This window comes from Pezoporus flaviventris, unplaced genomic scaffold, assembly GCF_033815535.1.
Source record: "Pezoporus flaviventris isolate CSIRO_AGI_PZ_B2104156 unplaced genomic scaffold, CSIRO_AGI_Pfla_v1 ptg000025l, whole genome shotgun sequence".
In the NCBI taxonomy this organism is placed as follows: Eukaryota; Metazoa; Chordata; class Aves; order Psittaciformes; family Psittacidae; genus Pezoporus; species Pezoporus flaviventris.
This window is the reverse complement of record NW_026892573.1, coordinates 24,592,249-24,608,030: the sequence shown is the minus strand read 5'-3', so window position 1 is coordinate 24,608,030 and position 15,782 is coordinate 24,592,249. Positions and strand designations below refer to the sequence as shown.

At 42.4% G+C, this 15,782-nt stretch overlaps 1 protein-coding gene across 5 annotated transcripts in view; it reads right to left on the bottom strand.

Annotated features, from left to right (window-relative positions):
- MTMR2 (myotubularin related protein 2) overlaps positions 1 to 15,782 on the bottom strand; it is a 58,884-nt gene that overhangs the window by 24,356 nt on the left and 18,746 nt on the right. For 4 of the 5 annotated variants that reach the window (XM_061457865.1, XM_061457866.1, XM_061457867.1 and 1 more), the window contains one exon: positions 14,485 to 14,590. The exons of the other annotated variant lie outside the window; for it this stretch is intronic. In XM_061457865.1, coding sequence (XP_061313849.1) covers positions 14,485 to 14,590 — 106 coding nt within the window. The remainder of the gene's footprint in view (positions 1 to 14,484; positions 14,591 to 15,782) is intronic. 5 annotated transcript variants of the gene reach the window in all.

The window sequence follows — 15,782 nt, the reverse complement described above, 5'->3', positions numbered from 1 at the left end:
TGCTTTCTCTATCTTAATGTGAGGAAAGAGAAAGAATTGTTTTAATTTTCTAACAGGAAACCCCTGCAAAGAAAATTCAAAGACATGGCCTAAAGTGGCACTCCAAAACCTGCCACGTCTGTGGTCAGCTTTCATGTAGACTCAAGCAAGAAGGAGAGCCTCAGGGAAAAAAATTCTCTAAACTATGTAAAAGAATGAAAACAAACCCCAAAGAAACACCACGCCACAGCAGAGCATGTTCCAGCATTTTCACACAACAGACTGACATATAGATGAAAAGATTAACAAGATCAAAGTCTTCTTGGGAACAAGATGTGCATTTTAGAAAACACATTCAAAAGACTCTTAAAAAAGATAATAAAAGCAAATACAGCCCTGGCTTCTCAACAGGAACTTCACCACTGCACCCACTTAGGCCAGCTCTTACCAGGGACGCTTGGGGTCTGCAGCATGGGTAAAGGGGGGTCACTGTTGACAGAGCTCACACTAGCAGCAACTTGCAGGAAAGCTTCTGCCCCCATCAGCAATACCAATAAAAACAAGGTTTTGCTGGTGCAACGAGCAAAAGTCTATGCTGAGGTCTTCTTAGCACAGCTGTATTGGCCGAAGATCACAGACCCCATCAAAGCCCTGACTGACAGCCTCCCTGACAAAAGCCTGGGACGCAGACCTGCTCTCAACTCCTGTGTGTCAACTCTGCGCTTGAGTAACAGCCTTGAAATTAACAGGATAACATCTGGATTATGCCAAATGAGATGGGGTCTCACTGGCTAATTAGTCTGTAAGTGGTGGTCATCTTTGTGGTCTTTTATCTTGGAAGGACATTAGTAACAACGCACTCCCCACTCAGGACAGGATCAGGATGTCTTTGAGAAGGTCCATATGCCAAGTGGGCAGCAGCTGCTGCTAGGATCACTGCGGTCAGCAGCTGGACCCACTGCTCTCTTGCAGATGTCAGCGGGAGCTCAGCCAGCGGTAAACATTTGGGGGGCTGGGTTACATCTTAAGCCAAAACAAATATGAGGTAAGATACATAGAAAGCATTCAGTATGACAAACTAGGTGGTCAGTGCTCAGATGGGCTTTAAACACTGTACTGCATGTGGAGGAGAGAAGGAGGGAAGAGACAAGCAGTATAAAAGACAAAGAGCTCCATGTCAACACCACTCTGTAAAGACAAGGTTGAAAGCTTTCTCAGTTTAAAAACTGGCTCTTCCAAGTCTAACAAAATCCATCTGCTCACTCACACTCTCTGAAACGTGGAGTCCCCAGGGTCAGAGGAAAGGGTTAGCAACCCAAACCTCCACTCACTTCAACACAGGGCATCCTGCAAGCACAGCACTTCAAGGTAGACAGCTTCTGTCCCCTTGCCTCAAAACCCACTTCTTTTTCCTTTCTTTTCCCTTCTCTTTCCCTTTTTCTTTTCCTTTCCTTTCTCTCTTTCCTTTCCTTTCTCTTTTCTTTCCTTTTCCTTCTCTTTCCCTTTCTGGTACAGAGTTGAGGACTAAACTCATTTTCATCACCTCTCAGCTGACCTCAGCCCCACGACCTACCTCAGGTAACACAGCCCTGACTGCCTCCATGATGATTTCAAAGTCAGTGCAAGTACTTCAGCCCTGGATAAGTCATCCTTCCCAACAGGACGAGACAGGCATGGTCAGAAAGCGCAGGATAAACACTTTCCTGGAGTGCCAGTCTGCAGCATCTGCCCAGCTCTAGACCTTGAACAAGCCTCCTAGCTGGAATGTGAACTCTTGAAACCAACCTTGGCAGAATCCGAGACATGAACAGTAGGCATTTTCCTGAAATCCGGCTCCTTCAAATTGATTTGGGGAAACACAATCTGCGTGCAGCTGACAGTGCAGGCAACAGGCAAAGGAGAAGACATCTGGGGCAGTGCTAAAGGGCAGCAGGTGGTAGGATGGAGGAAAAGTGGGTGGGTAAGGAAAGATAAGTTTTGGAAATAGATCAAAAGGAAAGAATGGGATGAGACAATGTACATGGAGCTCTGGGAGGATGCTAACACCATAGATGGACCGTCTGCTCCTTATATGACCAAGGAGATGACATAAAAAGCCCTTCCATCTTACTGCCATCCTCCCCTTTCTCCGCAGATCAATAAATGGTTTATTAAACTGCGAGAAGAATCTATTTTGGTACATTAGCCTATTTTGAAGACTCTAAAAATAACACTCTTGGGCCCAGATTTAGCACTCTGCAAGTCCTGCAAAGTGGAATTAAGAGCTCCAGTGACGCAAGGAAGCAAGTAGGGGAGCCAGAGACACGACTGCAGCAGCTCTGCTGCAGGAGAGTGACAGCTGGCTATTTATGTACTATCGCTATTGAGGCAGGTGCCATACACCTCTGCAACTGAATGCTCCACCTCTGTGTGCCTCAGGCGTCTCAGCTGTTTCCTGGGAACAAAACTAAAGAGTGCTTACACTGTAATGAAGGTTACAGCCACAGCTGGGCAGAAACAGCATTACTTCGGAATAGGACCACGCTGACATAGAGCCACGCACTGGCCGTATCTGTCACAACCATCACTAAGATGGTTTCTGTAAAAAAACAAATACAACCACCAAAAAATCAGCAGACTACACTGCTTCTAAGCTAAAGATCTTTGTTTTATTTCCCCCACAGAAACGTTATGCTTGGTAACTGAATCTCTGGGGGAACAGAGAGTTTATTTACACACCAGAATAACCTTTATTTCTGTCTTCTTTTACCAAATGACATCACCTACCCATTCCACCCATCAGCAGCTCTCCCTCTACATAAAACAGCCCTCTGGGATGCTGAGCATGGAAGTACCTTAGCACCTAACACAAGTCCTGCCTCAGCTCAGAGAGGGTGTGAGGACTTCATGCCAAACACCTACCTTTGTTCTCCCCTCAAGCAGTGACTTGGCAGAACAAACCCACACTTGCCACATTTAACAATTGCTTCTCTTACTCCAGGATCCCACCTGTGTTAGCTCAGCCCACTTACCCATGCTGAAGGTGCAGAGCTCTTATGCCCTCCCACCCACAGCACCCAAGGCAGGGAAACCCTTATGCTGCATTGTTGGCACAACATGCAGATCTCAGCAACAAAACAATCTCCTTTGCTTGCATGTATGGGGTCAGAGGAAGAGGTTTCGATCCTGCTGAAAAGGTAAGCCTGAAAGGGTACTGCAGTTCCAAGCCCCTCCAGTTCCAAGGCGTGTTCACACTGCCTCCTAAAGCAGCAGCCAGCATGCTGCTCAAAAACCCTTCTCCTGATTGACGTCCCCGCACAACTCATACACATAGCTCATCTCAAGCAGTGACAGCCAACTCAGAGTGGTACAAAGTAATACTGCACTCTAACTCTAAGCACAGGGTCTCAGAGGTCTGTACAACGCTGAACACTGTTCCAGAAGGACCTGGGAGGGTGCATGGAACTCTGAATTCAGGGTTTGCTTTTGCCTGGGTAGAAACCAACTGATCTATTTTCTTCTTGTGCTGCTTGTGAGGTGTTTGCCTACCAGCAGAGCTGCACAGCCAGGATGACAACACACATCAATGCTGGCTGAGGCTGAGCCAGGACTGCCTCCTCCTCCCCAGCCTGCCAGGGCTGTAATAGCTCCCCTATCTAGTTCAGTCAGGATGCCTCAGTTTGCTTAATGGCTTTTTTAATGGATGATTTTCCATAAATTGGATCAGTTTGCCCGGACTGGCTCAGGGTATGACTACATGAGCAGAGATGTAAACCCAGGGCAACAGAGGGAGGGCAGCAGGGACTGACTAGGGACAGCAGCTTTGCCCTTGCACACTGATGTCTGCAGCACAAACCTCCAGATAACACAGATGGATGAAGAGAACACCCGAGGTCCCTCCCAGAAATTTTCTCTTCATTCTTTCCTACTTTCTCCTGAATACTTGAGTCCAGAAACCCACAAAGGTCAGGCTTTTTGGCTTTGTGTTACCGAATTGCTGTGTTACAGTTTTCCCAAGTCTGCACAGATTCTTCTGGCCTGAATCACAATCAGAATGATCAAAAAGAATCATTGGGTTAGAAAAAAAATAAAACGTAGCTCTTTTGTGATGTTTTCCCCCTCTCCCTGGTAACACCCTACACACTCCAAATCATTCTGCACATTTTGAACGGATTTGTTATACATAAAGCCATAGCACTGGTGCAACATGTCCAACCCAACACCATGACCACTTGCTCAGCATTATTCCTTTCACCAAAAACACGTCTGCCCCATCTATTGAAAAAACAAGCTCTCCAAGCTTGGAGCTGTTTTTGTTCCAGCTACACACAGTCCTGTTCTGTGTTTCCTACAGCAGGAAGCCAGACTCTTAACTGGTCCCTTGATGTAAACACATATAACCTGTCTGTACAGACAAACACAAAATCCCTTTGCATCCACAGCCCCTGAACTCACAGGTTTGGCACGTCTACCTTGTGAGCACACACTGGTCAGCAGCAACAGGCAGGATATAGGCTGTGGGGACAAGAATGTGTGTGTTGTACTTGTGCAGGAATGTACATACAGAACTAGTAGATTGTAAAAATATGTAGCTTTTCAAATTATGGGTGAAATATGGGTTTGAACTCACCAGCCAAGTGAAAGCCTTTATCTCCTACAGGAAAACATTTGTCTGATACTTGTAATTTTAATGAACTACCTGGGAAGATTCTGCTTGTAGTTAATATAGCTAAACTCTCCTTTTTTTTTTTCCTTTGTTAATGTCTTTCTCTCAAGGACTGTCACTTCATTAAATGCCCTCCTGAATCAGCACTCGTGCCACTCTGCAGGCAGGGTAGTCAGTAAACTGCAGGAATATCCATTTCATTTAAAACTCTAGATCTACATCTGACCTAGTCACTCCTGGTACGCTGTACAGTCAGTGGAAAGCAGGAGACCAGGAGATTCACCCTTAGGATAAGTGCCTTTCTTCCCACCCAAGGCTGAGAACAAGGGTAAGTAACTCCAGTGCAGATCTGGTAGGGTGAATCCCATCTCTGGTGCTCCACTGTGGCCAGTGTAGCAATGCCCAGTCTCCTGGACATCTCAATACAACCAAGTAGTCACAACCTGCACTTTCCAAACCTTCTCTGTGCTGAGAGGCAGCAGGAGATGAGCTAGACCGCATCCAAAAGTTGCATGAACTGCATTAAAACAGGCATGACTCCAAAGCTTGTAGGATAGGTCGTCTTAGCTGAGTTACCAGAGACAGCTTTTGGGTCAGAGCTGGCTCCTCTCTGCTGTCTCAGAGAACCATATGAGGGAAGTCAGCCTTTCTGCAAAGGCTTAGCCATAGGATTATTTTTACATACTTACGCTTTTTTATTTCTTTCCTTTGTAAATTAAGAGCAAAAAACCCCACAGACACTTATGCAACCAATGTTTTTCTCCTTTCAAATGCCTTTTTGTGGTCTCAGACCCATGTTCACCTATTTCTTCCCCTGAACTGCCCTCCCATTCCATCCCTTTCCTCTTTCACTGCTGTTGGCATAAAAGTCAATCAACAAAGGACAGTGCCACTATGGCAGGTGTATCAGGACTTATCATTACCCCTACAACAATGCAAAAACCTCTGAAACAAAATTGATAGAGAAGCTCTTTCCATCCACCTCAGGAAAAAAACAAACAAACCCATGAGGTTTTCTCTCCAGCCAAAGTTGACAGAAGCTGCAGAACTGACATGAATATGTGCAGAATCAAAGACCCCTATGCTTTGTTAGGGTAATTTTTCATAGGTTTCTTCTCTCAATGAAACATTTAGGACACATTTTTTCTAGCATTTTGATGCTAAGATGGCTCTGTCTTCTCAATACTCAATTAGAAGGACCATAAAACAATAGCCACATGTACCTGACAAAGCCTCCTGTAGCCTGCAAACACTGTGCTACTTCAGAGAGATTTTCAGCCACCATTTACCGCTATTTCAAGCTTACTTGGAGAAGATTTATGTGCTATGTATCCTACTGGAAATGCAATAAAACCTAAATTGAGTAAGTAAATGGACTCTGGTCATTATTTCTGAATCAATAAGAATATCACAGCAGAATGGCTATAGGAAAGAACAGCAGTATCTCTGCATGACTGAGGCATAGGGACTCTTCTGAGGATTATGACCAGATGGGTGGATAACTATGTTAGACATTCAGACCAGCAAGATATTAATTGCAGGGAAATGCTTTGTGTCTTATTCTTTTGGGATATTAGAAATTCAAAGAGGAAAAGGCAAAACACTGTGGACACATGGATCATTTCAGAATAGTACACAGAGGATCATATATACTGTCCAAAGACCACATCAAGCCCATGCAGCTCCTGAGAGAGCCTTCAGCAAACAAGGCTAACCTACCTTGGTTGAAAAACAACACAAAAGGCATTTAAGTTATCAGTAAAATGTTCTGACAATAGATCACTTATTATACTACTCTGAAGACGATAATCACATACAATGGCCACTGCAATTGTCTTTTGTCTATCCTGCCCTGATACAACTAAAACCAAAAATCACAAGTATGATCTGTACCTATCATAGATATTTTGAGTAAGTACAGAAAGGCTGGAGAAATCACTTGCTTACTTACCACTGTCTTGAAAAATCTTCAGGAAGAAGCTGAAGATTAGTATATCTAAAAGAAATAATAGTCACCAGGGTAATATAAAGGGACTCCTGTGCAGGAGGAAGTAGACACCATGCAGTGCTTCCCTGGGGTTTTCTGCTTTGTTTTTTCTGCTATGTACTTCTCCCCTCAGACCCGAGTGTCCAACGATGAAGAAAAACCTCTCTGGGCTGTTGAATCTCTTGGGCCCTTGCTACAAAAGTGCAAGGCAAGGCTTAGAAGCTCAAAGGAACACATTGTTGAGAGCCACTCGTTCAACCACAGCTGGCTTGTCTCTTCAAGTTTGCATGGCTTGGTGCCTCAAGACAATCCTCTCATTAGGCTCTGACAGAAAGTCATCATTGACTCAACACAGCAACACTTCCTGGCACAGAAGGTTGCAGATAGTATCTATTCAGGCAAATCCAACATTTTTTAATACAGAACCTTCTTCAGTGCCAAGGGTCCCACATATGTCTGGAATGACAACAGCTCTCTCCTCCACTGGCTGCTCATTAGCACATTAGCCTGACTCTATCCTTGCTTTAGTTTTACTGAATTTTGCCTAGCAAACAACTTACACAGAAAAACAAAATAATATTTTCAAGGAAAGCATTAAACTGGTTCAGTAAATATCATATTCTCAGTCTTAAGTAACAGAAAACACTCCTTCCAAAAAGTGCATTATAAATTCTACCAACTAAAATAAGTCACAGAATCTGTTACCAAGATTTTCACTTTGGACTTAAGTGATATACATATAAGGATTCAAGATACAAGTAAATAGCTATTTACAATGGGTAAACAATCATACAGAGGGGAATGAAGATGTTCCATTACGTGCAAAAACATCTACAGAAAACCAAATCTTGGCAGGTACTGTGTGCAGTCACAAATCTGCATGCTCCTTTTAAATACCATGCTTGTTCATTCCTGCCTGATTTGTGCTTCAATCTACAAAACTACAAATATAGGGAGGGAAAAAAGGGGGAGAAAAAAAAAATCCACCTCTTACCCAGTTTTAGTCAGCAAAATGAGAATTCTTGCACTTTGTAACTAGGAGAAATACGGCAGTCGATTAGGAAGAGTTGAAAATATTTGAACATATGAAGGCCATTTGCTTATTATCCTTAGTTTTCCATTCCTAATAGATGGTGATCATAAATGCTTCCAGAGATTTCTTTCACTGTGCATTACTTCAAATTCAAACATTCAGGTACCTCTATATATGAAAAATTAGCAACGCTTGCTGTCTTTGCTCTCTTCTAACGAGATGAGCACTTAGGGAGTATTACTGCCATGTAAAGGAGACAGAAAACTGACTGCATCTGGCTTCTCCCCCATCTAATTTGCATGAAATCAATATTTTGCAACCCAGAGGTTGGCTACTCTGTGTTTTTGTTTCCTTGCAAGGGTGAGGTGCAGAAAAGGACTTACTGGGGAGAGGTGCAGGGAGGGGACCAAGATTTTCCATCCCCTAGGACAGTTTAAAAAGAAAAAGATTGGAATTCTCATGAAATATAATGCATTTTGAGTCACGGAAACTGGAGTCCTAGAAAACATGGCAACAGCAGGGGTAAATTCCCGTCACTCATAGGGCTGCCCTGGAATGACCATGCCTGTGGACAAGAGCACCATTCATTCTGCAGAACCAGTCCTTTGTGCCTTTGTTCAACCAACAGCTTCATGCTCCAAAGGAAGCCTGTTTCCCACAGACACACACGCGCAACTTGTATGGCCAAAATCAGAGTTTTGAGATATTAAAATACTTTTTCTTCACAGTATTTTCCTGCTTCTCATCAGCCGCTCTTTAAGCCCTTCGACTTGATACCTTGATAACAGCAGTCACACTCCAGTGCACTAGAAGGAAAGCTCACACCACAGAAGCCATCTTTGCATTTGCTATGAACAGGTTTTCTTACAGGCAGTCCCACGCAAAGAGTCAAGGGCCAATCCAAACCAGGAATACTTACCCCATATATCATTAAGCAAGAGATGGAGCCGACTGGCAAGGCAGTCTTCAACTACCTTGAAGGTGCTTAGGCAGAGGTTTTTCCATGATTTAATGCTTCCAAGTTAGCATCATTCACCAACTGCAATGTCCCTTAAAAGCAAAACTAAAAACCATTGCTTAAATGAGTGCTTAAAGTTTAAAAAGTTATGCCGTTCTCTGAACCCAGCTCTTGTCGAACATGTGTTACACATAACCAAAGCCTGACACACTTCCTGCTTTGGCACGGAGATAGCAATGGAAAAGCTCAGTGAGGCTAGTTTTAGTAATTTACTGCAATGGACTGGGGGAGGAGGGATCACATCTTTCTTCAATATGTTTTTCTACTAACAATATACATGTTCTACATAAAACTAGTCTAAGCCACTTTGCACTAAAGCTAGAATAGCGTAACACAAAGGTGGCAAAGTCAGTGACTGGCATTTAGGTTAATCCCGCCCAACATCACCTGAGGGACAGGATTTACCTCAATTTTAGAGGTCTACATCTGGAGAAATTAGCCTGAACAATTTTCATAGAGGAGAAACATGGTAGGTTTTTAGTGAGACAAAACTGCACCTCTACTGGTACACAGCTAAAGCTGGGATCCCACTAAGAAATAAGTCGCTGCTCCTCAAAGGATGCTCGTAACACCCTGCAGCAAGGACTTCCCTAGCTCAGCTGTATGACATTCTCACCTACCGTGGGCATTTCCGTGAAGCTGAGATAAATCAGATCATAAACATCCTATTTCTTTCCATCTACTACAAAGGAACTGTGGCTGGCTAGCTTGAATGCAGACTTGCTCAAACAGATTTCAGCCAGGAAACCTAAGGAGACAGCTACGGCATCCACTAACTTGTCTTGGAAAGAGAAGACTCCTTCAATACCTTTTGTCATGCATCAGTTATGTCTCTTACAAAATAAACCACATAGGCTTGTCTGCAGTTTCCAACCATACACACAATGGATAACAAATTAAGGTTATGCAAGCAACTGTTTCTTCTCCTTTCTAACCTTCAGGTCCTGGGCATGCTACAATAATGCTCTTGGATTTCATATAAACCCATTGCAAATCCACTGATTCCCCATATATTAAAAGAGAAAATTATTATGGAGGGAGCAAACAACCACGGAGGATGGGACGTATGCTTGTACAATTGTTTTGCTGGACATCAGAGGAATATGAGAAATTGCGGATCTTGCTGTTGCCCTCAAAGGAGAGAATGGTTTCATGGTCATGAGCAGCAATGCCAAGAACAAAGATTTGAACCACTTTTCTGAAGGCTGCACAACTAAGCAAGTGACATATGGGTTTGCTGTACTGGTTTCCTCCATCCACGGGATGGACTAGAAGCAACATAAGAAAACCAGGATATGAATTTCCATCCTCTGGTTCAGGCTTTCACTGTACACAGTCCAAAACCAAACCCAATGGAACTTCACAAGCTTTCAGACAAATGTAGTGTTTTTAAGGGAAGTGGCAGCAGGCTCTGCTGGCCACATCCACTGCTTCCAATGGGGAAGGATCCATCCCTTTCAAGAAAGCCACTCCAAAGCTTTGAACACAGCAAACTTCCAGCATTATCCTATAAATCAACAGGTGACTCAAAATGAAAAGTCCCAACTGATAAAAGCTAGAGCACTAGCAGGTAGCCTTAAGAGAAGTACTATAAAATGCACAGACATATCTGCCCGTAGGCACAGGAGAAAACAGCATCTATAGGACTTAGGAGTAAGAACCTAATTGTCCTTTAAAACCCACCAAGTTCCCAGATCTGTAAGAGATATTTATCCACCTCAACCCCTTTGGCAATGTTGCCTCTAAGGCAGTTTCAAAATCTCATCCCAAATTACAAAGTATCTATGAATTTCCAGCCCATTTTCACTTCCAATTATTTCTACTGAATTCTGTTCTTGCCTGATCTATAACTTATGCTAAAACATATGGCAGTGTATTTGCTAAAAATTGCCTCAAAAAGTGCATTCCCTAAATCAATTCTAAACAGTTTCAGATTTGAGATCAGGAAGGGGGTTGAAGGGAGAACCTAATAGCGCTTTGTTGTTTTTCTGTTGGGGTTTGAGGCTTTTTTCTTCTTTTTTTCCCCCCACGAAGCTAACTGAAGCAGCCAAAAGTTATTTAGAGTTAGTTTATGAAGTGAAAACTCTATACGTTTTGTAGTGGAAAGGGAATTGAACCTTAGTTCCTGATATCGAAATGCTCAATATACATTTAAAAAAAAACTTCATAAGGGTTATTATTAAACACTTTGGAGAAAGATTTAGGAAAAATACTGCACATGCATTTGGTAGGAATCCCCAGCGGTTGTCTCATTTACCTCATTACACTCATGTGCGCACACACACAGAGTGTTAATTGCACTCCGAAAGAAAACTGCAGGCACAGACTGCAAGAAATGATGTGGGTCCTTCCCCTGGTTGTTTCCTCCCAATGGATGCCCATTCTTCTAAAAATTCCCCACAGAAAAGAGAGTGCTAATTGTAGCTATCACAGAGTGGTTTTCCATCATCACCGACATTTAATGCCTAAATTTCAGGCAACGCACACATAGAAACATAGACCAAGCAGAGGTAGGAGTGGTGATGGATCCGTGTAGCAATTCATTCTAGCAGGAAAAAATTAAATACACATCAAGAGCATAATCCCATAATTGGCAGATCCACGTCAAAATGCTGAAAAGCTTATTTTCAGCCTCTTTAAGCTAACTGATGCAACACCTTCCCATGAGAACACCATGTAGCCCAGGCTCTTGTATCCCATACCACCAAATTACCACAAAATGCATTAGTTCCCACTTCAGGGCTTACACTTTTCCAGGAATGATGTGAGACTTCCTTTTATCCTCAGAAGTAATAATGTGCTAAGCTCAAATCTCAGTACTTGTGAAGACTTGGGAGTTAATGCTTTCTTGTGCCAGTCAAAGCTGCACAAGATGCTCAAGCAAATAAAGACAAGGCTAAATCAGAGACCATGCGCATGCCACTGTATGCATTAATGGTATGGCCTCATCTGCAGTATCAAAGGCAGGGCCACATCTCAGAAAGATCAGAGAAAATAGGAAGAACAATCAGGACCCTGAAAAATCCCTTACAGAACTGACTTTATTAAAAAACAACTTGCAGAACTGCCACAGAGAGAGGATGCCTGTTCTCCTTGACTCCAGACCTGAAAGAAATCAGTTACTTGATCACCACATGTAATAGATCATTTAGGAGCTAGCATGAGGCTCCAACAGCTAGCCCAGGGAAAAAACAGTAATGCACTAGCACTGAGAGTGACTGGTTTGAGGAGAGGTTGTGGGACTGTAGTTGCACTGGCAATACCAACACCTGAGGCTGTCCACAGATCTTCATCCCACCTCCCAGGCATGATGTCCAGAATCAAACACTCTTAGGAACAGAAAGAGAAATAATTAATACACCAATTCCTCTAGGAGAGATAGTCAACCTAGTAGTTGACTATTAGTAGTGCTAGTATAAACTGCCCCGTCCTTGCTACATCCTACAAGTAGTACTACGGGAATGCTTGTTCTCTAGGTCTGCTTACCATTGCCAAGCAATTACTCAAGTGTAAAGGCGAGAACCAGCACTATGCCTACACACAACTGCATCGCAGTCACTTGCAGCACCTCTGCAAGAGCACGCTTTAGGTGAAGCCTGGCAGGCTTAAGATGAATTCAGGCCCCACAAAGCTGATGCAGGTTAACAGCAAGCAGCATTTTGCCAGCAGAGGCACACACTCACACTTGGCCTGAAGTGCCTTTATACTAAATAAGTAAATCTCTGCTTCACCATCCCTTCTTAAACACTAAAGGGGAGCAGCACGTGTTCCAACCATGGCAGAACTTTAGTTTGCTTAGAAATAGATAAATAACAAATAAATAAGAAGGCAGGCTGTGAAGAAATCACTTTGCAAATTACAGGAACTGCAGCACAGCAAGGAAGTATGGGCTTCTAATGGCCTCCAGTAAACAATGCATATGCATCTCCTGCCTGAATAATCTATTAAGCAGCTAAGAGAACATTCCTCTGTAGGCATTACTTTTGATTGCTTGTGGGTAAAGAGGCCCTGTTGGACAGGGAACCAGACGAGTCCAGGAGAGCTGAAATCCCCACGAGACAGCTTACAATTCATACAGATAAGGTGACAAAAGAAGGGAAAGACTCACAAGACACAATGAGGGTTATAAGGAAAACAAGTTGAACCAATTTAACCACCAGGGAGGAAAGACAGCCTTGATTCTAGAAAATAAATGTTGTTTCATTCTCTACTTCTAAAGGTAATCCCCATGTGTCATAAAAACTGTGAAAAGGCAGCTGAGTTTTTACAAAAGCATGTAGTGACAGGACAAGGGGGAATGGCTTTAAACTGAAAGAGGGGAGATTAAGATTAGACATTAGGAAGAAATTCTCTACTGTGAGTGTGGTAAGGTGCTGGCACAGGGTGCCCAGAGAAGCTGTGGCTGCCCCATCCCTGGCAGTGTTCAAGGCCAGGTTGATCACAGGGGCTTGGAGCAACCTGCTCTAGTGGAAGGTGTCCCTGTCCATGGCAGGGGTTGGAACTGGATGAGCTTTAAGGTTCCTTCCAACCCAAACCATTCCATGATTTTATTATTCTATGAATTGTGCATAAAAAATGGAAAAAGAAATCACTTATGCAAACCTCAGTTAAAAAATTAAAAGTAAATAGGAAAATGCTTGTGTAATTTTTTTAAAAATATTATTATACAGTTACAGCTGTTGCAGTATTTGCAGTCTCATGTATATTCATATCAATGAATCGCTTAACCTTAATCTAAAAATCATGTTTTCTGTATGCTGGAGTAACTGAACACCCCAGCTTCAGACATACTACAAACTTCTTTATGCAGCCATGTTCTGAAGATTACTTTTTGTATCCATAGAAAAAGGTGTAAATTATCATTAGATAACACAAACTACTGACTAATTTACAAATCTTAGTTTAATATTTTGCTAATAACCTCCTGTAGAAAGAAACATTTATATTCTTGCCACTTACAAACAGGTGGACATCCTGGTATTAATTATGGACTATAGACACAACACTCACAGGACAAAATAATTATCATGGCTGTCAAAGGGATTAGTTTTGCAGAGAGGTTTTCAGAGGATTGCATGTAATTTTACTGTCTTTAGATTTCACAAAGATGCTCAACCACAGCTGAAAAATGCTGAAAGTTGTTACTAGAATGTACCAACACCAACAGGTTTATACTCAGGGATGTTTTTTACAAGCAAAGTTGCACCAGTACCCCCCTTGGTTTCATAAGAGGAACACACAGATAGCTCCAAAACTCCTGTGACACTGAAATAGAACTTTGAATTTATAATTAACTAATCAAATAACAGTCTTAAAAGAGCCTTGTTTGGACCTTTTTATGTCAGAGCACTTTATTGTGACAGAAGATTATTTTTATCTGCTTGGAGATAGCAATCTTTCTCTGAAAGAAGCTACTTCCAAGGACTCAGTGTTTACAAACAAGCGGGAGCTCTCAAGAGGGAACATCTCTTCTATACACACAACAGAAAAGGATATATAACTGGCAGGTGGAGGGTTTCACTTACTTAAAGCACTTAAAAGAAAATAGAGTTCCTTTGAAAACTCATCTCCAAGTGTGGGTTGCAGAGTCAGCTTTTTGAAGATTAAACAACTTTATAAAGATGCAAATAATACGGTAAAATTAAACTTCAATTTCACCTGTTTGACTTTGGGTCCTTTCATGTTTCAGCTACATAAAATTTGGCATTAACCTGAAAGCTGACATCATTTCACCATATCCAAAATGCAAGAAGCAAGAAATGTCCTCTCAAGCAGGCCACAACACATATGTATTTTGATTTTTTGAGACAAGACATACATACCCTTAAATCTGGAGAGAAGTTGTCTGCTGAGGTGGAGATCGAGTCGGATGATAGCGCAGAAGCAGATTTGGTGTGAGTAGAATGGTCCGACTGAGAAGTGGAAGCGCTATAAAGAGAAACACCACAGTGTATCAGAGAATGCTCAAAAGCCATCAAGAACTGCCACTCAGTCACATCAGCCATTTTTCACTATATCCACCCCTTCTAGTCTCAGTCATTCAGCCCTCAGCAGTGGTTAAGGAGAACCTGTTTTATTCACCACTGCTATGGATTACCAAAGCATACACAATTCACTAACAAATCTCAGCTCAGACTGAGCCAACATTATCACGATCACAAGCTTGATCAAATCCTAAATCACAGAAACTAAGAGCCTCCATTTCAGGCTTTCAGATGGGAGATATTAGCGCGCTGCTGGGGGATGCAAGCAGACAGGCTCCTGAACGCACGCCAGCACAACTCCAACCACAGCTTCACAGCGGTGGAAGAAATTCAGGATAAAAACTCTTTCCATCACACACAACTTTCCTCCTTCAGGTATAAGTGCAGTCCTTAGGAGAATTAAAAAGGCTCTCCAAGCACACCTCTCTGGTGATTGCTTTAGCAATTTGCTAAATAGCAAAGCAAAACAGTGATTTTCTTTTTCTATACAGTTTTCCTAGTGTAGCTGTAAGCAATTAAAATAAGCTTATTTTACAGCATTTTTATGCTGTGACCTCTCCTAGAACCATAATTGCTTAAAATTAGCATTCAATAATAACGCTCTTAAAATCCCAGATGTCTGGTAAGGAAAGATCCTCCATGGTACAATGTTACTGCCTGAAGCCACAGCACAGCACAAACGCTACCTGTACCAAGTTATTCCCACACTCTTAGGCCCCAGAAAGGTTTTCACTTAGGTGTAAAGATACTCTTAAGGATCAACCAGCAGGCTTGCAAGCCTCGCCTTGGACAAAGCTGAACACCAGCAGGAGTATTACCATTACTATTTGTTTTAATTAGACATGTGACAACCTAGAAACAGCTTCCTAAAGGCCTGATCTCCAAAGGAGATCTGTTAATTGTCTGAAAGTTGTTTTGCTGCTCATAAACAGCCACTAAAAGGCCAAAATGTTCCATTTTTACTTCTATTCTTTGGAGTTTGGCAAAGTATTGCACAGGCAGCTCTAAAAACATGAAGGACTACAGCAAAATAGGACTCTTGCTGGGAATAGTCTTTTCTCTCCAAGGATTAAGGAGTATTGGCAACTCTTTCATCCTACAAAGTAAAAACTTAGAACCTCTGGGAACAGTACACC